This window comes from Rhipicephalus sanguineus, chromosome 1 (assembly GCF_013339695.2).
Source record: "Rhipicephalus sanguineus isolate Rsan-2018 chromosome 1, BIME_Rsan_1.4, whole genome shotgun sequence".
Lineage (NCBI taxonomy): Eukaryota > Metazoa > Arthropoda > Arachnida > Ixodida > Ixodidae > Rhipicephalus > Rhipicephalus sanguineus.
The window spans coordinates 179,215,618-179,238,112 of NC_051176.1; the positions used below are offsets into that span (position 1 = coordinate 179,215,618).

A 22,495-nucleotide genomic window follows, 5' to 3' on the forward strand; every position below is an offset into this window, starting at 1 on the left:
AGTACCCACTCCATCCTTTTATGTTCATTGGCAGAGAACCCCATTTTAAATATCAGTCCCTGTTTGCATTCCTAAAAGATGTACACAATTTTAACGTTATTTTTCCAGGCGCTCCGTAGCGCGGCCTCATGATTGAGGCTGCTGCTACGGTTTCCATCAAAGGAAGCACCTGCCTCTCGGCCTTTGGGATCAAAGGCCTTGAGGAGGCACTCGTGCTGTTATCCCGCCTCTCACATGTAAATACCATGCTCACTCGTCATTTATCCCACACCCATAGATCACACCACTTGTCACTGCCATAATTTTATACTGTATACACATTTTTTACGCTTCTTTATAGCGCGTGATTTTAGGCCTTTATACAGCCACAATACACCCTGTCATCGTAATCATTGGTCATCGCCAACACCACATAACAGACATGGCGCTCTTTGGCCACCCATGGCCCTTGCGCCAAAAAGCCCCACTAATCATCAAACTGCGACACATGTCTTGCTTTATATAAGAATCCTGTACCACTTGTGCTAACGCATCAGCGCATACAGATTCTGGAAGATTGGTCAAAGAATGGGCATGCCACCATGTGGCACATACCGAATGGATAAGTCAAAGAAATTAATGGTCATTGAAGATACTGCGAATATAATATGCTATACTTCTAAGAGGTTTTGTGTACTTTAGGACTAGACATTATATGTGTAGATTTTATGTCATAAATCAGTTATTCAGAACAGAGGTGCGCTTACTGGCATTGCTTTGTCGTTTACCGTACAGGGGTTGTACGAGACAGTTTGCTGCTACATGTAGCACTCGGTCTACATAAAAACGGCATATACAACCGCAAATATAACTGCCGAGATACAGACAAGCCTAAAATCAGACAGCCGCGTGCAGCCACACCGAACTCGGTGTGTCTCTCCATAGGCAAAAAAGCTTCATTTATAAGAATTGCCCTGGCCTGGGAACACGAGACAACACATGGCTAGGGCAGTCGCCCTCTCATCTCGCCAATTATGTCGGCCTAGTGTCACAACCTGCTAGCCTCTTGGTTCAGCTGTTTCTATACCTGCATGTCAGCCACTCTTACTTTTTTTTATACACGCATTCGCGCCTGAGCACGTTCCCCTGTGCCATAAAGTAATAAAGCCGCGAAGAAAAGATACGTTGGTATACTGTTATAGGATCCTGTAAATGCTCAGACGAGAATACATTGCAGAAAGGCGCTGTAGTGCAAGCTGTTTGAGATTTTTGACCTGCTGGAGTTCCAAACTCCAAAGCTCGAGACGCGATCTTTTTTGCGTTCCACTCCCCACTGAAGTGCCGCTGTGAGTTGAAGACACAACAGTTTACTAAGTGTTGCAGAACTATAGAACAAAATATCCTGCTGCCTGCCGCAGTGGCTCAGCGTGGTTCTGTTTCTGGTAATCTCGAGGTCGCGTGTTCGTTTCCCGGCCGCGGTGACCGTAATTCGATAAATGGTGAATGATAAGAAGAAGAAGAAGAAGAATTACGAGTTATTACGAGTTTGAGTTAAGAATTACGATAGTTACGTAGCCGTTGAGAAACCCAAGGGATCAATATAAATCAGAAGCCCCCTCCGCTACCCGCCACGGTGGTCTATAGACTATAGTGGTTATGGTGCTCGACTGCTGACTCGAAGGTCGCGGGATCGAATCCCGGCCGCGGCGGCCGCATTTTCGATGGAGGCGAAAATGCTTGAAGCCCGTGAACTTAGATTTAGGTGCACGTTAAATAACGTCAGATGATCAAAATTTCCGGAGCCCTCCACTGCGGCGTCCCTCCATAATCATCGTGGTTTTGGGACGTTGAACCCCAACAATTATTATTATTAAGCCCCCCTCCGCTGCGGCGTCCCTGATAACCCGTGCATTGTGCAGTTTTGAAACTGCACAGTTTCGCATTTTAAAAGAACAGTGCGTTCTAAAGCGAATGCGTTTTGCTTACCACGAGGCACAAGGACGTGAACGCCTCGATGACAAACAAAAAAACGTGTTCCCACCACAAGGATTGACGTTGTGCTGCTGAAAGCAAAAGTTCCCACGGTGGCGCCCAAGTTACAACCGAATTGGACAATAACGCTTGCATTCAGAGGTCACTTCTGTCACGCGAACACGTGACGTCGATTCTCCTGCAGATGTTCTTTTCCTCCCTCAGCACGGCGGATGTGAGCACGCGAAGGAGTTTAGGTATTTACTTCTCCCTCTCTCTCCCTCTGATTCGTGTTCGACGACCTTGCACAGTCCTTGTTCACTAGATGATTGAATCACCCGAAGGTGAAAGCGGAATGCTGTTATTTTTTAGACCAGAAAGTGTTATATGCATGTTTATTATGCACTTCTTTTAAAATATGAAATTGCGGCTCAACACCGGTATGGCTGTTTTGTTGCCGGTCGTATCACGGAGTTACATCTCGCATCAACGGGGCTTTCTTATTTGGCTTCTGTAGTTCGCTTGTAATCCATTTTGAGTCAGTATAAACGACTCGGGTCCGTAATTGTCGCATCGTGTTTTACCGTAATTCGATTGTTAATTTTATTGTTCTCGCAAACTTGTCATCCGAAGCAGAATAATACTTGGACCATTTTAAAGCATTGGCACTGTATGAAAGATTGTGATTGTTGTTAGGCATCCTTCATTGTGGATGGACTCTTTTTTATATATTCAAGTGTTGTATCATTTCCTCCAATGCAGGTTAACCAATTGGACAGTTACTGTCGTCAGCCTATTATTTCCTATAAATTATCGGCTTTTCTTAGGCACTTCACATGCAGGAAAAGGCAGCGCCTCGTTGTGCTCGATGTTTGTCATTTGTGTCTGTGTAGAAGCTTCAAGCCGTACGTGACGGTTCATGTTTATTGACGCGACTACAAAAGCAATAAGAAAACGAAAGAAACGCTTATTACCCTGCGCCGAGTAATGATATCGATGTTTACGCAGATATGTAGGCTTTCCTGCCGAGGAGTAGGAAGTGGACGTAACGGCGGACAAAAAGGATGTACTTGAAGCAGAAGAACGGAGATTGTTTACGGATCGCGATTGTCGCGTAAATTGTTGTCCCATACGTGCGTTTTAGTGGCCAACGTGATCGTGCTGAGAGCGGCGTGCGCTCTTTCATCATTAGTGGCTTGACACACGAAGAACCGCTGCGACCCCGACCACACGAATCTCTATCCGGTTTAGGTAGTGTTTGCGTACCAGTGCTAAATGGAATAACCTGGTGTAGACTGGAATCCAAGTACTTCAGCGTCTTTCGCTAGCAGTGAAGGTGACTCGGCAATGTATAGTGCGTTCTGAGAAAGGAGGGAAACTTGCCTGTTGTGAGCTGCTTTGGAAGGTAAGATTCTCTCAGTGTGTTGACCAGTGCTTCTGTTGTAGACTTCATTCTCGAGTACTGAACTACTCTTCGGACGCCGTAATCGCACATGTATATATTTCGACCACGCGTGCCAAAATGTTACTGGCAAATTGTGGACATTTTCGCGTTATCTCCTGTGAATTTACAGGACTGCATGCGTGTGACTTGGAGACCCGCACACAATGTGTGCATTGAGTGTTGCGCCCTTTTACCGTATCGAAGGTTGTTCAGTCATGCGGCAGGCAACTTTCGCAAGTAACGAGAATTTCGGTAGTGAGATTTCGATACCTGCATGACTATCAATTTCGTATTCTGTGCCAGAGTCATTTGGTATGGCATTAAATGGTATGGTATCGTTTTGTGTGATGTGACTGATTTTGCTCACAACATCAAGGGTGGAAGCTTGATCATGTTGGTAGGACATATGTAAGAACAGCGCAACAAGCACGAACAGCGCATTGTGTGTGCTCTTCGCTAGTCCTTGTTTGTTGCGCTACTCTTACATTTATTAAGTGCAATATTCCGGAGTAAAAGTGGAGGGGGAAAGGCTGCTCGCAGCAGCTTGATCAGCTTCTGTACTGGTTAAATTTCGGCAATATCCATGATTTTCCCTATAAAGTCAAGGTGCGATAAGAGCTTAACACGCACCGGGTAATGCGGGCGTGAGGGAGATCGAGCGAGGGTGTACCGAGAGGAATGGTGGCTCGATGCACGTGATTGTGTACGTGTACGTGTGCATGCGCGTGCGCGTACGTGTGTGCGTGCGTTGGGGTCGGGGGGGGGGGGGGCGCTCAGTGGCTATGGCGTTGTGGTGATGTGCGGTTGAAACATCCAACGTGGTGGCGGCGTCATTTTAATTGGGCAGAAGTAAACACAGCCCGTTACGCTGGGTACACGCTAAAGCATCCCACCCGCCACGGTGGTCTAGTGGTTATGGTGCTCGACTGCTGACCTGAAGGTCGCGGGATCGAATCCCGGCCGCGTTGGCCGCATTTCGATGGAGGCCCGCGTACTTAGATTTAGGTGCACGTTAATTAAAGTACACCAGATGGTCAAAATTTTCGGAGCCCTCCACTACGGTGTCCCTCATAATCATATCGTGGTTTTGTGACGTAAAACCCAATTATTATTATTATTATTATTATTATTATTATTATTATTATTATTATTATTATTATTATTATTATCACGCTAAAGAATCCCAGCTTGATGAAATTCGGACTATGGTGCGCCTCGTAACCAAATTGCGATTTTTCGCTCTGAAAACTTCCAAATTAAATTCGACTCACACGCACGAACGCACCGCTCTGGTGTGCAACATACGTATGTCATCAGTCGTTATTCGTGAGGACGTTAGCGCGTATCAGCTTCTAGCACCTTCGTATTCGTGTATCCTTGAGCCGGTTTGCATGCATTGATAATGCGTGCACTAACGTATCACCATTTGTGACTGGCACTTTGGCTTCGTTCAAGCTGTGCGCTCGCCTCTAATTGATACATTTCGCCGAACTCAGCGTTGACACGCTTTCGCAGTGCACCTGAAACGCAGCCGCGTGCGTCATTGACGGGTGTTGCCAGCGATTAAAGACAGGCTATACGCATAATCATTTCCGCATCTTCCATGCGAACACATACTGAGTTTCAGGAGTTAACTACGCTGTCTAGCTTGCTACCCTACACATAGCGTGGGTGCAGCTAATGTGAGAGAGGACATTATTCTACATAGTTTGCGAGTTCAGTGCTACGCTTGGGCAGTTCCAAGTCTGTGGCCTTCATGCATATAAAAATATCGGGGCTTCTTAAATGATGAGCTTTTAGGCCAGGCTCCCAAGCAGTTTCCGAGCCACTCAGTGTACACTGGAGAGCCTGATGTTTACCGGGGTGAATACTACTGCACGTGAGATGATCGACGGTCTCTTCACATTTACAGTCACCAATTCGAATTCGATAGCTGTCGGGATGGCCTTCGGTAGCTATGGGGTTCTGCAGTTGATTATATAGGAGGCTGCGTGTTCGATCGATTTCCTGCCGAGGCGGGTTCATTTCCGTGGGGCTTGCACTCGCGGAAACGCACATGTACCGCGCTCTGGGTGCTCGTATAGGAACTATTGGGGGCCTAAATGAATACGGAGCCCTGCGCTAAGGGCTGGGGGGTGGCGTAGCGAGTGAAGGAGGGGGGATCTGGAGAGTTCCACGTCGCCCTCCACCCATTTCAGAAATTTTACATTCCGCATGCGTGTAAAGGGTAATACAAGGTAATACAGGGCAATACAGACTTTTTAATACGAATGATATCACAGTCGGTCACCTGTCATCTTCGCACACAAACTCTACTACAAGGCGGATATACTTTACCGCGCCTAAAATTACATTGCAATCATTAACGAACAAAACTTACTAACTTTTTAATTCTTAACTTGAAAGGAGCTCTTTATATGAAGTAGTTGTAGGACGTCACGATTTATGGCATACCCATCGTTTTTAGAAATGAAAAAAAAACACACGTTAATTTGGGTTATTAGTAATCGAAATTGAAGGCCTCGATCCAGGCGATATCGCAACTGAGCGCGTTTGGTGCACAGGAGATGTAGCCACTGTTTTACGTCAGACCGGAGCGTCCCGTGACGAACCTTGAACGAAGGCGCGGCCGTATACCTTGTGGTGCCTCAGCACAAAGGCCACAATGTCGCCGACTTTCCAATAAAGAAGGATTCTGGAAAACGAAGTCGTCGCCCCACCTGCCCTGACAACTGACGCCGGTCGTCGTTCTTCTACGCTGCCCAGCGACCAAAGAGAGGCTCACCACCTGGGACGAAAGAGCCTCCCTGTCCACACCTGGGACCAAAGAGCCTCCCTGTCTACACCTGGGACCAACGAGCCTCCCTGTCTATACCTGGGACCAAAGAGCCTCCCTGTCCACACCTGGGACCAAAGAGCCTCCCTGTCCACACCTGGGACCAAAGAGCCTCCCTGTCCACACCTGGGACCAAAGAGCCTCCCTGTCCACACCTGGGACCAAAGAGCCACCCTGTCAACAAACGACTGGTCCCTGATTTAAGGCCGGGCCGGTTCGCTGTGAGGGGAGCCGAATCGAGTCGAACCAGCCGACGTGGTCGGGCTGGCAGTCATGTTGACTGAGAGCGAAAACATGCAAATAGTCTGTACATAAAATATTTCCTTCTTCATCTTGTCCTTCTGACTGCTCCGAGCACGATGCACACCCGTGTTCGCACCGGCCACGCAACCCGAGTCCCAACAGCGGTTCCAGAGGTGGGATACAACGACGCGTATTCCCACAGCGAGCCTGGGGGACGACATCGGACCATAACGGTGGCGGTAGCGATGGGCCACGCACATCATTCCTAACAAGTTAACAACCTGTACGTAGAAAGTTGCAAGCCATCGCCCTTGCCCACCGTGCCCTTGCCTTTACGTGTGATGTTTCGTGCTTATCTGCTTTTTTTGCGACGTGTGCAAGAAGACCGCAGTTTCCACTCTGTCTTTCTAATCTAACTAATTGTGGGGGTTTTACGTCCAAAAACCACGATATGATTACGAGGGACGCCGTAATGGAGGGCTCCGGAAATTTTGTCCATCTGGCTTTCTTTACCGTGCACCTAAATCTAAGTACACGGGCCTCAAACATTTTGCCTCTATCGAATTGGCGGCCGCCACGGCCGTGATTCGATCCCGACCTTAGGGTCAGGTATACTCTTTCTTTCACTGCACAGCGTAAAACTCGGGGGCAGCCTCGGGGGCAGCAGTTTTGTGCCTATTTAGAGTTTAAGCAACAGAAAAGAATTTTTTTTTCACCACACACCATGATTAAGCTGTCCAATTGTGTATCTCGGATGACTTTGCCGTTTTTCCCATGGTTTTTCCTGACCAGATTCATTCAAATCTCGTCACTACTTCTTCGCGGGAAGTTCCGGTCTGACGTCACACGCACGCATTTCCTGCGCGCCCGGCGTGCTTAATTTCGATGTCTCCTGTATTACGGCCTTCAAGCACGATTATTAATATCTCGAATTACGTGTTCGTTTTTGTATTTCTGCAAATTAAGTATGCCATAAATTGCGGCAGCCTATAATTCCCCTATAATTTCCCCTATAAACAATTTCCCTCGAGTTAATTAAAATCTTAATTGACGAGTTTTTGTTAATACTCATTTCAGTGTAACTTTAGGTGCAGCAAAGTATTCCCGCCCGGACGTAGAGCTCGTGTGAAAAAACGACAGGTGCCTGACTACCATAACATTTTTATTAAAAATCTGTATTGTATAAAACAATTACCCTGTATATACGCACATACAAACCAAATAGACACACGTATATATATATATATATATATATATATATATATATATATATATATATATATATATATATATATATATATATATATAAGCAAAATAGACATGCTGCTCATAAACAGACGGATTATTATTTTTGTGGGATGCACAAATTGCAGCGCGGTCGAACATGCACGTGTGCCTTTATCTTTCCTGCTCGCGTATTATTGTGTAGTGCGCTGCACGTGCGACATTTGATATTGCTTTCGCGTATTGCGTGTTATCTAAGTTTCACACGTCGACGTATAGATAAGCATGTTTGCGTACAACATAATCGTTCCTGTATCCGGGTCGATGGTTCTTTTTCCCGATAACGCTATTTGTACAGTTGTTTTTGAAGTGTAAGATGTCAGACCACCAGCATCGTTACCGTTTCGCACCACAAACGCCGTGGTGCGAAGCGTTAAACACGCGCAAGAACTCTTTCGCCTCTCCTGAAGAAGCACCGCAGTGGCTGCCCCTGAGTTTTATGCTGTACAGAAAAATAGTAATAATTGTTGGGGTTTTACGTTCTAAAACCACGATATAACTTTGAGGGACGCCGTATAGTGGAGGGCTCCGAAAATTTCGACCACCTGGGGTTATTAAAGTCCACCTAAATCTATAAGTATGTACATGGGCCTCTAGCATTTCGCCTTCATCGAAATAATAATGCGGCCGCCGCGGCCGGGATTCGATCTCACGACCTTCGGGTCAGCGGTCGAGAACCATCGGCCCATAACCACAGATCGCCGCGGCGGGTCAATGTAGTACAGAGAAAGAAAAGGTGGATATTGGTTTTCTTGCGCACATCCAGAAAGAAGCAGATAAGGTCCAAACATCACACCATAGGTAAGGCGACACGCTGGTTGGCCGCTTTTCTCAAGATACGGCCGCGACGCGCCGTCATTCAAATTTCGGCACTTCCTTGTCACGAGGTTTCGCGGTCTGACGTAACAGAGTGACCGCGTTTTCTGCGCTCCGCGCGCGGTCAGTTCGACACCTCTATTAATATCCGATGATGAATATTTCAAATTACGCGCAACCTTTCTGATTTCCGAAAAATGGGTATTTCATAAATTGTTCATTTTATACATGTGTGAAAACATTGGAAGGTAGGACCTTATAACTAGCTATCCCAACATCATGATAATGAAATTGAAAAACACACAAGAGCAAACAGCAAGAAATAATAAAAGAATAAGAAAAGAAAACGAGATAATCTGAAGCACTGTGTACACATACGATCCCTGGCGCATAAAGGTCCAATACATAGGGTGCTCACAAATATTACCGCGGATAGTACAGGTAGTTTTCATGCACTTACATATGGGTCATTCCATGCCAAATCATCCAGCGTTTTTCCGACCATCACAAATATGGCTGAAACCATTTCCACGTTTTTGTTGAAGTTCGAAACTCGTTCTGCTCGTTTATTTCTGTTGCCAAAAGTTTTCCCGCCTGTTTGTGAGTCTGTAGTTTTGCGCCGACTGAGCTAAAGGGCATCAAACAACAATTTTTTTCAAAGGACGTTTATGGGATGCACTCGATAAAATGGTACTTCCGGCAAGATAATGAAGTGATCAAACTGCAAAAATAATGACTTATTTATGTACATCGATTCTTCGAGGACTTTTCGCACGAGCAAAATTGCATAAAGTTGCAAAGTTTGATATTTTTTTCCAGAAACAAGGCAAACTCAAAGGGTAGGAATAAATTATGTACTGGTGGCCTGTTCGACATACTACAAAAGAAAAATAATTTAGTCGCTGAACAGAGGCGTAGCCAGGGGGGGGGGTTCAACCCCCCCCCCAGAAATTTTCCAGTTTTGCTTGCGTATATATACACGCGCACATACAAACGCACGCACGAACATACATAAAGTATGGTTGAAACCCCACTCCCCCCCCCCCCGAAAAATATTTCTGGCTACGCCCCTGTCGCTGAAGGTGTAGCAGATCGTCTGAAAAAAAATTGCGAATATCACTTTTTTTTAGAAAAGCTCTGTATTCAGCGTCAAAAAACTTGCCTTGGTGGTCCGACTAAAAATATGAACGATACTTCATTTGAAAGCTCTATGTATTAGCTGAACGTAGGGAAAGTTACAAAGGGGTATTATTTTTTTTAACTTGAGAAATATTTTTTTTTTGAAATTTTGTATCTCCACCAGCTTTTCGCCGACGTAACTCAAGCGGCATGAAGCACTCACAACGGCAATATTCAATCCATGCCCACTGACCTGGGATGCAGACGTCAAACATGGTACTGTCTATAAAGCAATGGAAAAGGAAATAGGGTTGCTCAAAGGACGTTTATGGGATATCCCATAAACGTCCTTTGAAAAAAATTGTTGTTTGATGCCCTTTAGCTCAGGCGGCGCAAAACTACAGACTCTCACAAACAGGCGGGAAAATTTTTGGCAACAGAAATAAACGAGCAGAATGAGTTTCGAACATCAAGAAAAACGTGGAAATTTTTTCAGCCATATTTGTGATGGTCGGAAAAACGCTGGATGATTTGGCATGGAATGACCCATATATAAAATGGCTATGAGATATGCCCATCAACATGACAATATATGAAGAGAAGCGACAGGAGCCTGACTGTAGTCTTTATTGAAAATCTGTATGGCCTAAAACAAGCGCGCGCGCGCGCGCGCGTGTGTGTGTGTGTGTGTGTGTGTGTGTGTGTGTGTGTGTGTGTGTGTGTGTGTGTGTGTGTGTGTGTGTGTGTGTGTGTGTGTGTGTGTGTGTGTGTGTGTGTGTGTGTGTGTGTGTGTGTGTGTGTGTGTGTGTGATGGGCCACTTAGGATAAGTAACAAGATGCACTAATTTTTATCACTTCAGATAGGGCGCGTGTGGCGCGCTACTCAAAGTTTGCCATTGCTGAAGAAATTCCCTTTTAGCATTTTTTTTCTAGGGTTACATTGTTTTCGGTATTCTAAACGCTTCGCGTTTAGTGGGCGAGACTGATATTTATAATGACTTCCTTTTTTTCGAATGCGATACTTCGCGTTATCCGCTACCTAATCCTAATACCCCGCAGTATTTGTAGACACTGAAGTTGTGTCCTAGTTTGTTCCTGCATGCATTACATGGAATTGCATGGAAACTCCTATGCTTGAAGCATTGTAGCCGCACTCTGCAGCACTTACGCAGAGTCATCTTAGTAGTTTCTGTGAGATTTCGCCTACTGTTCTCGCTGTGGTGACGCAATGAGCACACGTGGTATGATGACCATTGAATGTCCTTAAATGTCCATTAAATATCCATTGCACACGTGTTGTCTTCGGTGCGAGGTCTGACGTGTATGTGCCAAGCGTATCAACGCGCTGGCTTGCACCACAGCAATTATTCACGAAACCATCAGGGGCGTAGCCAAGGGGGGGGTTGGGGGGGTTCAAACCCCCCCCCCCCCGAAATTTTTCAATTTTGCTTGCGCATATATGCACGCACACATACAAACGCACGCACGAACATACATAATGTATGGTTGAACCCCCCCCGAAAAAAATTTCTGGCTACGCCCCTGGAAACCATCAGCGGCGCGGAAAACTCGTCAAGTGTCTGGAAGCGTGCGTTTGAGGAAGAAGCAGGAATCGAGGCGGCCGCACAGCTGACCTGGCCGTGAGAGCTAGTTTTTCACTGATATTACATAATGATGTCCGTTCCAAATTCGGAGGCATCAACATAGAGCACTTCATTTGACGAATTGTTTTTGCAGAGTCTTTGCTCGTTGCCATCTACGTTGCGTGTGACCCGCAGGGTGCATGTCTCTACGAAGTTAGGGGATGAAGAAGTTCTCGAGTTATTTAATTCATTTCTGGGGTGTTACATGCCAGATCGAATCACGATATGCATATGAGGCGGCGATTATTTTTTACCCCCTGGGGTTAAATCAATGTACATGGCGTTCTTTCATTTCGCCCGCAACGAAAATGCGGCCGCCGAGGCCTGGAATCGAGCCCGCGTCCTCGAGCTTAGCGGCGCGACCGCGGCGGGTGGGGTTCTCGTGTGTGCTGTACAGTTTTGGTGAAGGGTGCCGGAGTGATAGTTTGTAGAATCTGTCGGCTTGTCACGGTGTTAGAAAGCCTGCTATACTGGTATGTGGGATGGGCTTCTGTACCGTGAGTTCAGTACCAAGTCCATCGTTCACATATCGTTAGCAGCTCTAGAAAAGCCGCACATGACTTCTGATTGGGCGGAGCCTCTAAAACCAGCCCTTTCCCTCCTTTCTCTCGCGGGTTCGATCCCGGCCGTGGCGGTTGCACCTCGATGGAGGCGAAATGCTAGAGACGGCCGTGTGTGTAGATTTAGGTGCACGTTGAAGAACACCGAATGGTCGAACCTCCATTATGGCGTGCCTCATAATCATATCGTGGTTTTGGCACGCAAAACCCCAGATATTATTATTAACTCCTTTCTTTCACGGTAGTATTAACTGCCCAGCGGTTGATAAGCAATCGGCGTTTTTAATGGACGAAAAGCAGGAAAAGCAGGATTGATAGAACCGGTGTCGTTCAAGCATAGGTAGATAACAGTAGAGCAGGGGCGTAGCCAGTGGGGAGGGGGTTGGGGGGGTTCAAACCGCCCGAAATTTTTCAGTTTTGCTGGCGTATATACACACGCGCACATACAAACGCACGCACGAACATACATAAAGTATGGTTGAACGCCCCCCCCCCCCCCCCCCCAACAAAAAAAAAATTTCTGGCTACGCCCCTGCAGTATACTAGAGTATACATAGAAAGAGGCATGTATTAAAATAGGGTATAAACAAATAAATAAAATTCATGAGCCCTTCCGCTATCGGAAAAAATAGGGGCAAGCGAAGCTTGGCGTGTTTGCATGCCTGATTTAGAGCTTTTCTTTCTTTCTTTTTGAGAACGACGGGCTTGTGCGAACGCCTCTGACTTGTGGTGCAGTCCCGCACGCTGCAGTGAATTCACTGCATCTCTTCTCTCTTTCTTTTTTCCCCCTCTTCCCTCCTCTCTATTTCTCGTCTTTCTATTCAATCCTTCCCCGATATCCCAGTGTAGGGTAGCCAACCGGAAGTGTTTCTGGTTAACCTATATACCTGCCTTCTCATTTTTTTTGTTTTCTTTCCTTCTTTCTTCTTCCTTTCTTTCCCCGCTGAAGCGAAACGGCTCTTTGCGGGCGTACGTGGTGTGTGGGCGCGCCTACGCAGGATACAACCTAAGAAGTCCGGAGAGGCCCCGCCCAGACGGCCGAAGCGCGGCAGCCGATTGCCTCCGCGACTATAAAGAAATAGTCCGCTCATGCGCTCGGCGATCAGTGCGCGCCCGTTGGTGCAGGCTTGTGTGCATCCGCCTTTGAGGAGGAAATGCCGCGGACTTTTAAAGTTGTATTCGACTATCATGACTCACGTTCCGGCGCCGGAACGTGAGGTGATGCGTTCGTATATCCAGACAACAATGAAATGTGGCAACATGAAATGACAAGTGACCTCAATAAGAGATCAGATTGCCGTATCAGAAGCGGCTGATCACCGACAAGCACACGATCGAGAGAGCATCAGTTTTTGGAAAATGGCGCATACGCGTGTGGCCGGCGCACCTTCGAGGACCGCGCGCCGGCGCCAGGTTTTGCACGTACGACAACGCCGCCCCCGAAATCGGTAACTCATGACAAGCTTCGTTTGAAAAGTAGCATATTGGAAATAGTAGTAGTAGTCGGACCACTCTGTTTTAAAAATAATGGTTTGGGTGACTACTTGTCGCCACGCCGTTTCGAATGGGATAGCATTGAATATTATCCTACTGTCATCGATGGCGTAAGCATATCAGCCGGCCAGGCAGTTTGCCTTTTGTTGTTTGCTTTGTTCGGACTATAGAATACGTTCTGCTTGCATTTTAAATAATTTGCTCGCTCTCTGTCTGTCGGTGTATTCGCATATACACCTTTTCAACGAAGGCTCCCGGATGCCACCATAAGTCCCTCCGGGCTGTGGTAAATATGCGAATAAATGCCGGCGACCTATGCTGAGGTGCCGAACACTGAACCAGCAAGCTCTTTGTCGTCGAACCTCTAAGCCTTTTCAACGTCCTTCGAGGGGAGTCGCATGCAGATTGACAAAGGGTATACGCTCTAATGGACATGAATATTATTTGTACAATAATAGTAATAATATCTGGTGTTTAACGTCCCAAAACTACGACATGATTGTGAGAGACGCCGTCGTGGAGGGCTCCGGAAATTTTGACCACCTGGGGTCCTTTAACGTGCACCTAAACCTAAGTACACGGGCCTCAAACATTTTCACCTCCATCGAAAATGCAGCCGCTATGGCCGGGATTCGATCCCGCGACCTTCAGGTCAGCAGTCGAGCGCCATAACCACTAGACCACCGTGGCGGGGCCATTATTATATTTGTGATGCAGTTAGGCAGAACTGCTCATGCAAACTGTGTTGTGTAAGTGTTGAGCTAATCGGAATTCCATCGCAGAGTCTTTGCTGTCTTTGTTTAGGCTTCAGAGTCTTAAGTAGAACACATATTTAGAACGGTTCAAATGCTCAAGCTTCTTTTAATGCATCTTGTATTTATGTCATTTTTATTTCAGCTTTGTGTACTCAGTGCCGAAAATCTCACATGAACACACTGGCCCCCGAAGATAACTTCAGATGGTTTGTTTTTTTGCTTGCCACAGGTACTCTCCAACAGCAGAGTGGCCTTGGAGAACCTTCTCAAGTAAGTGTGCACTTCTCGTTACTCCCTTCTGAATCCACTAGTGTGAATTTAAGGGGCAGTAATAGAGGAGGTTGCCCAAGGCTAGCAGCTGCCTTACATAGTGCTCTTTTTTTTTTTTTTTCTCTCCCTAACTGGCTACCTCCATCGTTTCTGCTTGGCCTCTTAGAATGGAGGCGTGCACATTTTGGGAGCCGGAAGGAATAACCACCTCGGGCACCATGGAGCCACTATGCAACACCATACTGAAGATTGTCATATTGAATTAATCGATGTAGCAGCCCTGTGAGACAATTAGGTAGACTATATACAGAATAGCATTCCTGTGCATCACACACTTAGTTAATAGAAAAGATGGCAGCAACAATTAGTGGCATAGCCAGTAATTTTTTTCATAATTAAGGGCACCCTTTTCCCAAAGTAGGGACTGGACAGGCGAGTGTTATCGAGTGTTGTTTTATGCTTTTATATTATTGTAAACAGAAACGTGGGGATGAGCACATGGCCAAACTCTGGCTATGTCCCAGGCAGGGAGGCTTTGAGTGGCATGCTCGCTACCCTTAGTGTCATCTTTCTGCTGCCCATGGGGATTGCCTTAATTTAGAACTTCTCTCCATCATGGCAACAGAAAATAAATACTAAAACTTACCATCGTTTTTTCTCATCTTGTATGAAAGACAAAATATTAGGGGTGTGTGAATATTCGAGTTTCGAATTCGAATCGAATATTACATGATCGAATAATTCGATTCGACTTTCGAATACCTAGTATTCGAAGTTTCGAATAATTTGACAGGACGAATATCTAAAATGTGACATAGGCCAATAGTGCAACTTGATTAGGGTGGGGTTGCTAAAACTAACGCTAACATTGTTATAGTAGGCCTTTTGTTAAAACTTTCACCAATATCCTGGTTCAAAAGCGAGCACATGTTTATTTTAAAGGAGATTGTGTGATTTCTGAACGTAAGAAAAAAAATACATGAGAAAACTGTCAAGCCCTTCACAACTTCACTTCCGAAACGAAGGCACACCTCGCATAGTTTGGTCGCGTATGCCACAAGCGCTGTAAAACATCCAACTTTGGCCGGCGAAAGCCTCGGTGATTGGCTTCACACGTGCAGATTTGTTCACGCTGTGCAGTCACCACTGCACAACTCGTTCAGAAACTCCCATCATTCTGGGGTGCAGCTAAAACGCAGCTGTGAACGGGCGCCCGAAGATTTTGGGCCCAGAGCACTCATGATGATGAAGCATAACATTACTGTCATCAGATGAGCCGTATTGCGCGACCATAGGGGAAAAAGAAACTAGCTGCTGTACCTCTGTTAACCCTGTACCTCTGTTAGCCGTTAGGAAGTTAGGAGTGCCACTGCTGACTGGAATGGCGGCTCTTCTATCAACGTGCCTGCACACCCATAAAAGCAAAAAAAAACCCCTTCCAAATAAGCGCGTAATAAAGCTGGCACCACGCTGTAGCATCCCTGATTTTTCCTTTGTCTTGCCGTAACTGGTGGTACACATTTCGTGTAAATAAGATAGATAAGTAAGGGTAGCCCAGTTTTCAACTGCAGGAAAACTGTAACATCACGGCGAGAGAGCCTGAAGCCAGATCATGTGGAACACCTTGTGTTTCTGCATGAAAATTCGTAGTCTTTCGGTAGTTGTCACTCACCATGTTATGTGCTCGATGACATGAGCAGATTTCATTTCTTTCTCCTTTCTTTCAATTTTCAATAAAATCTTTTCTATTTGATATTTTTTGGCCGCTATTTGGCACTATTCGGTTCGAATTCAATTCGAGAGGAAATTTCACTATTCGCACACCCCTACAAAATACACATAAGGTCTGTTTTGTTACTATTGAGTTCGGTTGTTAGTTTTGACCTGCATTTGAACTGCTTTGTTCTTCTCTTTTGTAGGTATGGAATCTTGGTCGACCCAGGGAAGTGGGTGCGGTATTTGCTACTGGATCCCAGAGTATGGCCTCCAGTTTATGCTACACTGGGTAAACACCACTGTCTACTTGTCTCTCAATTCTGTGCTAGCCATTGTGTTTGTTTGAAATATTAATTTCCATGTTTTATGGTCTCCGTACAACAATTAAACAAATTAGTACATGGGCACATAGTTCTAACATATAGGGTGTATCAGCGAAATTTGTCCAATTATTAAAAAAGGGGATTTGAGAATAAATAAGTTTCGCTGGTCAAGATCCATAGTTGTGGAAAATGGCAAGAATTCTGCTAAGGTCCCAAACTAACAATTAAATTTTTGTAGCTATCAGTTTTTGTGTGCATACTGAAATAGCAAACGTACAAAGTTTGCTGTGTTCGCAAGACATGTCCATTTGATAGAAATTCTGCAAGAAGTTCATGCCTGGTCACTGGACACTGATTGGTTAGTTAGTTGGTCGGGTTGGGTCGAGTCGGTCGGGTCGATTTGGCCGGTTCAATCGGTCTGTTCAATCGGTCGGTTCAATCGGCCGGTCAGTCTGAATGGCCTCTTGGGAGAATGCAACAATTTCTCCATGTTTGAGGCCAGATATATCTAAACATTCTATGGTGTCACTATTCCCACAAAGTATACAGCTTTGAAAGAACTTGTTGGGCTGGTTGGTAGTTCATTCTGGTAGAAAATTGGTCAAGCGTGTGAGAATGCGCCAGTTTTACGCTCTATTAATTTCCTACAGCTTTGAGTATCGATTGCCTTCAATTGCATGTGCACTAAAGGCAATAATTAAAGGTTAAGTAGCAAGACCTAGTTTACTGGTGATTATTACAATTTTTTATGTCTGCTGCTACCTTAAATTATAGCAAGAAACCATTTAACGTGTGTACATTTCTCTGGCAATCGCTAGTAACAACTGATAGGAACAAAGGAATGAGCTGATCCTGTTCTTTTGTTTGTTCATCACGGTGTGCTTTGGACATGTCTGAACAACCATTAAGTAACTTTCTGTACAAATAATCTAATGCCGTGGCACTGATGACAGTGGCACAATAGAAGCATTAAATAAATGGTACTTTATGGACAACATGCTTCTGGTGTTGCTACGTGCTCTCGGTCAATCTTGTGCAGTTGTATTGAGCAGTTTCTCAGAGGTCACTGGAGTTCTTTCCAATTATTCCACAACAAATCATCAGGAGCAGGAGCAGCAGCAGTCGATTACATTAGCGTATGCCTTGAGTAAAAAGTAGGGGTGTGCGAATATTCGAAAGTTCCGAATATTCGTCGAATATTACATTCGAAATATTCGTATTCGATTCGAAAATCGTGTATTCGAAAAGTTTTGAATATGCGATAACTTCGAATATTCGAAAAATTCGAATATGCGATTCGATTATCATGCATAAAATAACTTGTCTTCCACATTTCTGCTGCGTTCGTATAGCTAAAAACATTGCCTAGAGGAGCGATAAACATCGTAAGTACACGGAGGCACGATATCTGCCTGCGACGAGCGCCCCAATAGTATGATTTATTGCTGGTGCATCTCAGACGTGCAGCGCTGTTGGCGATCATGTAACCGTACATTTTCAATATTATGCGGCCGTAACGTGCCGCACTACCACTCGTTCACTATGCGGGACCACGTCTGAAGAAAGACAGTGACCTGTGTGACTGGTGGCGGACTGTAGGCACCTTCAGATACCCCAGTCTGGCAAAGCTTTGCCCCATGTACCTCCCTATACCAGTCACTTCTGTTCCAAGCGAACGTGCCTTTTCAGTGGCAGGGGGGTTGTCTCTGTTAGAAGGGAGTGCCTGCTGCCTGATCATGTGGAGCAACTCATATTTCTTCATGATAACATGTAGTCATTACTTTCATTGTGCCGTGATATTTGATTGTGTTGTGGTGTGCATTGTGCTAGCCTGGACATTGTGTTCTGGAGATAGCAGTGCATGTTGTGTTGCCAGTCAGGCTGTTAATGTTTTTTTTTTTTCAAATAGCTACATGTTAAATAAAATATTGTTACTGTGGAGGCATTTTTCCTTTGGTATTCGATATTCGATTCGATATTCGAAGGTGGATATTCGTATTCGATTCGTATTCGAAAAATTTGATATTCGCACACCCCTAGTAAAAAGGATTATTCTCAAGGCCATGTGGACGGCTTGAATTGCATGGCGTATAGTAGTAGTCAAATTTTATTTAGTATCCATTTTGTACATATGTATCCTCTACTTATAATCTTTATGTATAATCTGTTCACTTCTAGTATATATACTTCTTTAGTCAATGTGTTGTTGTGTGTATGCGGGAAAGAAGATGGGCAGGGGAACAGATGCAACATCAGGCATTCCTCAGCCGTTACACCGGGCTACTAGCCAACTGTGTACCGTTATGACTGCCACTGGCGATACATTGTCTGTGAGAGTGGTCTGGCGGTGCATTCCCACATGACTTGAGACACCTTGAACCTTCCCGGACACGGGCTCCCCGCAAACAGGAACCCCCCACCAAGAGAAGAGGGGGGTGTGAGCTCAAAGGAACAACGAGGCAACGCCAAAGCTGGCGCCGACTTCACAATGGGTCGCTATGGGTTGTTTGAGATGCTATGGCACCAACCAGGCTCGTCTGCTTTGACCAGAGCAATTAGGCCACCGTAAACCCTTTCCTGCCCTAACAGGGAGAGGCGGAGGAACTATCCCGTTCTCCCAGCCTGATCCCCACGTGAGTGCCATTGATCACTGGAACTTTGCTACATCAACAAGTGCAACGACCCATTTACGCAAGTGTTGTTATTGGCTGACGTCCTCGTGGGGTGGGTGTCACTTTGCGTGCGATTGGCTACCTTCTGGAAAGAGGGGCCGGCCTGAAGTGTTATAACGACGGTGCTGAGTGAAAGAAGACTCTCTGGGCCCTGGGTTAATGGCTCATCCAGTAACTTGTCGCTGAACTCTTTAATCTTACCTTTTCTCCATGTAAATAAGTTTAGAAATAGTGCCATTAAACTTGTTTGTTTTAATTTTCCCAACTTCTCAGCCTCATTTCCTCAACCCGACGACTCAGTCACACTACAAAATATAGTCAGGTTACGGCGCAACCCTGATGCCACAACAGTACTGTTTGTCTGAATGATATGAAATGAAAATATAAAAGGCTCACTGTGGCTGTTATTAACTGCTTTAAGAGAATGAGAGTTGCTCGTGCCTGGAGATGGTTTTCTTTTATTAACCAGAGACACTCATCACTGAAACACCTGATGTAGAGTGGCTGTATAAATTGTCTTTCAGAAGTTTTGATGAGGTAAACGTGATATTTTGCTTAATGAGACTGCCACAAGGTAAGGGTCGACACCACAGCATTTGAGGTCTGCCAGCTTGTGTACTGCAGATGCGGCAAGCTTTTGTATATACAATTTTGGGGGAGGAGTAAATTTTCAAGAGAACTAATGTTGCGACTGCTATGTGGCTTAGGTTGCAGGCAAGATTTCTTGTTATATAAGGTAATTGTGGTTCTGTCACAGGAAGTTTAATTTAACACTCTTTTTTTTTTTCTTCTACAGGACTGAACCTGTGCATATTGTGCTCATTGGTCACTGAAAAGCTGTTGGCTACGGTTGGTACTGTTTTCTGTGTACAGAGTGCTGTTATGAGAGTGCTGTTATGTGTATTTTTTCACAGTCAAATACTTAAAAAAAGTAAAATTGCATGCCATCACGCCTTGTGGTAGAGGTGACAGACCTTTGACACGCTTGTATCCTGGGCTTGTGCTTGCAGGGCCAACTGTCTGAAGGTGTGGCCAGAAATGTGCAGGTTCTCAACTTGTCTTCTATCCTTCTCATTCCACCTGTGGTGGTATTTGTGTGGGACTGCAATCCTGGTGAGCAAAAAAGCTATTCAAAGCATCAGCCTAGTGCTGTATTCCAGTGGAAGATTTAGTGCCATATTTTCTAACATTTCATTTTCCTTTGTCTTTACCCTTTATTACTGGCTCTGACACTCACCATTAATATCACTAAAATTAGCTGCTTTGCATGCCATGTGATGAGAAGATTGGCAATCAAAATGAATTGTTGCAAAATAGGAACATTTCCAAGGCAAAATTATTTTCTTTTATTTTATTTTTTAATTTTTTTGAAGAAGTGTGCTCCAGATGGGGAGTGCGATGGAAGGAAACGTGACTATTGCGATGGAAGGAAACGTGAACAGTGCGGCATCAACATGCTCCAATGTTCGCATTTCTTTTCAGGTGGTTGCAACTTGGCTGGTAATAAAAGGAAACCATAATAATCCACAATACATTTAATGATTACTCTTGTGTCTTTTTATTGCCACCAAGGTAAGAGTGTGATGAAAATAAATGCAAACAGCAAAGAAATAACATGCTGTGCTGTTCGCGTTTCCTTCTGTCGTTCCTGTACCAGTCATATATTGGGAGTGATTCACAAGCAGAAATTGCCTCATTGAGCAGGCCAGGCCACATTCCAAATTGTTGGATTTGGCTGAAGGTTGTGCAACATACTTCCTTGTAATAGTTTTTGACTGGGACTGTCCACGCAGAAAATAACGCCAGTCAGCATGTGTGCACTAGTTGCACAGTTTTGCTGCAACAATGAATTATCAACCACCCACTATGGTAGCTTAGCAGCTAAGGCATACTGCTAAGTTCCAGGGTGTGTGCTTGGATCCCAGCCACATCAGCCACATTTCAATGGAGTCGGAATGGTAGAACACCCATGTACTTAGCTTTAGAGGCATGTTAAAGAAACCCAGTTGGTCAAAATTAATCTGGATTTCCTCACTATGGCATGCCCCATAATCACACTGTGATTTTGGCGCATAAAACCCCAGAATTCAATTTTTATGTGCCTTGCACTGCTGGGCTGCCTTTTTATTCATAAGTGACAAAAGCAACATTTAAGTTAAGGCAGTGAAAAATTTGGCTGAGATGATAACAGAAAAAGGAAAGCTTCATTTAGTTGTTTCCCTTGTTTCATCTCATTCATATTGATCAATTAATAGCCTGTTAATAGGCCAACAGTCAGCTTCGTTTGCCATTCAAGAGGCTTGAAGTCTTGCCTCATCAAAGAAACCACTTCTCACCCTTCAAATGAAAAAGTAATGCAGATGTTGCCTATTGGCTAGACCACTCTTCTTGCACGTCGTATTTCACTTTTTATTTGTCATAATGTGGTACTGGTGTGATGGCCCAACTGAAAATAAGGCTTGGCACCTAGTTGAAGTTGTTGACATTTTGAAAAGCAGACTGTAAGCACTGGCGCAGTGCTGGCAATGTATGATTCTTTCATATCTTGCGCAAAAGCAGCTTTGCTAGCTCTGGCTATAGTTCAAGCATTCCAAACACAGATTTGAAGCAGTATTGACCACTGAAGAATAGTGCTGTGTGGAAAAGTTTGTGTTTTGCCATGCAGCTGCTATTGCAATTCAGCACTAGTGACAAGCAGGGCTGTATACCTGGCTGCTGTTCGAGTTGCCAGATGGAAGGCAAGTTATTTAGTGGTGCACTTAATATGCTGTATACTAAAGAACTCTGCAAACATTCATGGGGCTGAAAGCCCCATTACTTACATGGAACTAGATGGGTTTTACATGGTACTGGAAGCTGTATACTTGGGACTTTTCTACACAGAGGAAAATATGCTGGTGCTGTATTTGGTTGATTAATATTGTTTTGTCTTTTTTGCCCTTTATTGTTGCTTTGGACATGGCACTTGTGCTTTGTCTACTATATATTAACCAGTAATGCAAGTACAGTTAAAACTCGATCTAATGAAACCCGATTTTACAAAGTTCCCAATCTAACGAAGAAATTTTCATTCCCCAACAAGCACCCATAGGATTCAATGTTGTCATCAACCCGAATTAACAAACTAATTTGACTACCAAGCCTGATTTTTCGATGCTTTCTCTGAAATAACTGAGTGAAAAAAGCGGTGATTTCCTCCTCATTTTGACTGAGACGGGTTTTCTTCAAGCGAGCACTCTTCTTGCACGTCGTATTTCACTTTTTACTTTCACTTTTGTTTTCTTCTGCTGTCCCCGTCTTTGTGCGCTGTAGCCTTTAAGATGCAATACCAACTAGCCCACCAAGCCATACTTGTGAACTCTAACGCTAT

At 44.9% G+C, this 22,495-nt stretch overlaps 1 protein-coding gene across 4 annotated transcripts in view; it reads left to right on the top strand.

Annotated features, from left to right (window-relative positions):
* Positions 1–22,495, top strand: part of LOC119403260 (diacylglycerol O-acyltransferase 1) — a 165,161-nt gene that overhangs the window by 89,887 nt on the left and 52,779 nt on the right. For all 4 annotated transcript variants that reach the window (XR_007417002.1, XM_037670214.2, XM_037670221.2 and 1 more), the window contains 4 exons: positions 14,374–14,414; positions 16,334–16,419; positions 19,922–19,974; positions 20,136–20,238. Coding sequence is in view for 3 of the 4 variants with exons in the window: in XM_037670214.2 (XP_037526142.1) it covers positions 14,374–14,414; positions 16,334–16,419; positions 19,922–19,974; positions 20,136–20,238 (283 nt within the window). In the remaining variant the exon portion in view is untranslated. The remainder of the gene's footprint in view (positions 1–14,373; positions 14,415–16,333; positions 16,420–19,921; positions 19,975–20,135; positions 20,239–22,495) is intronic.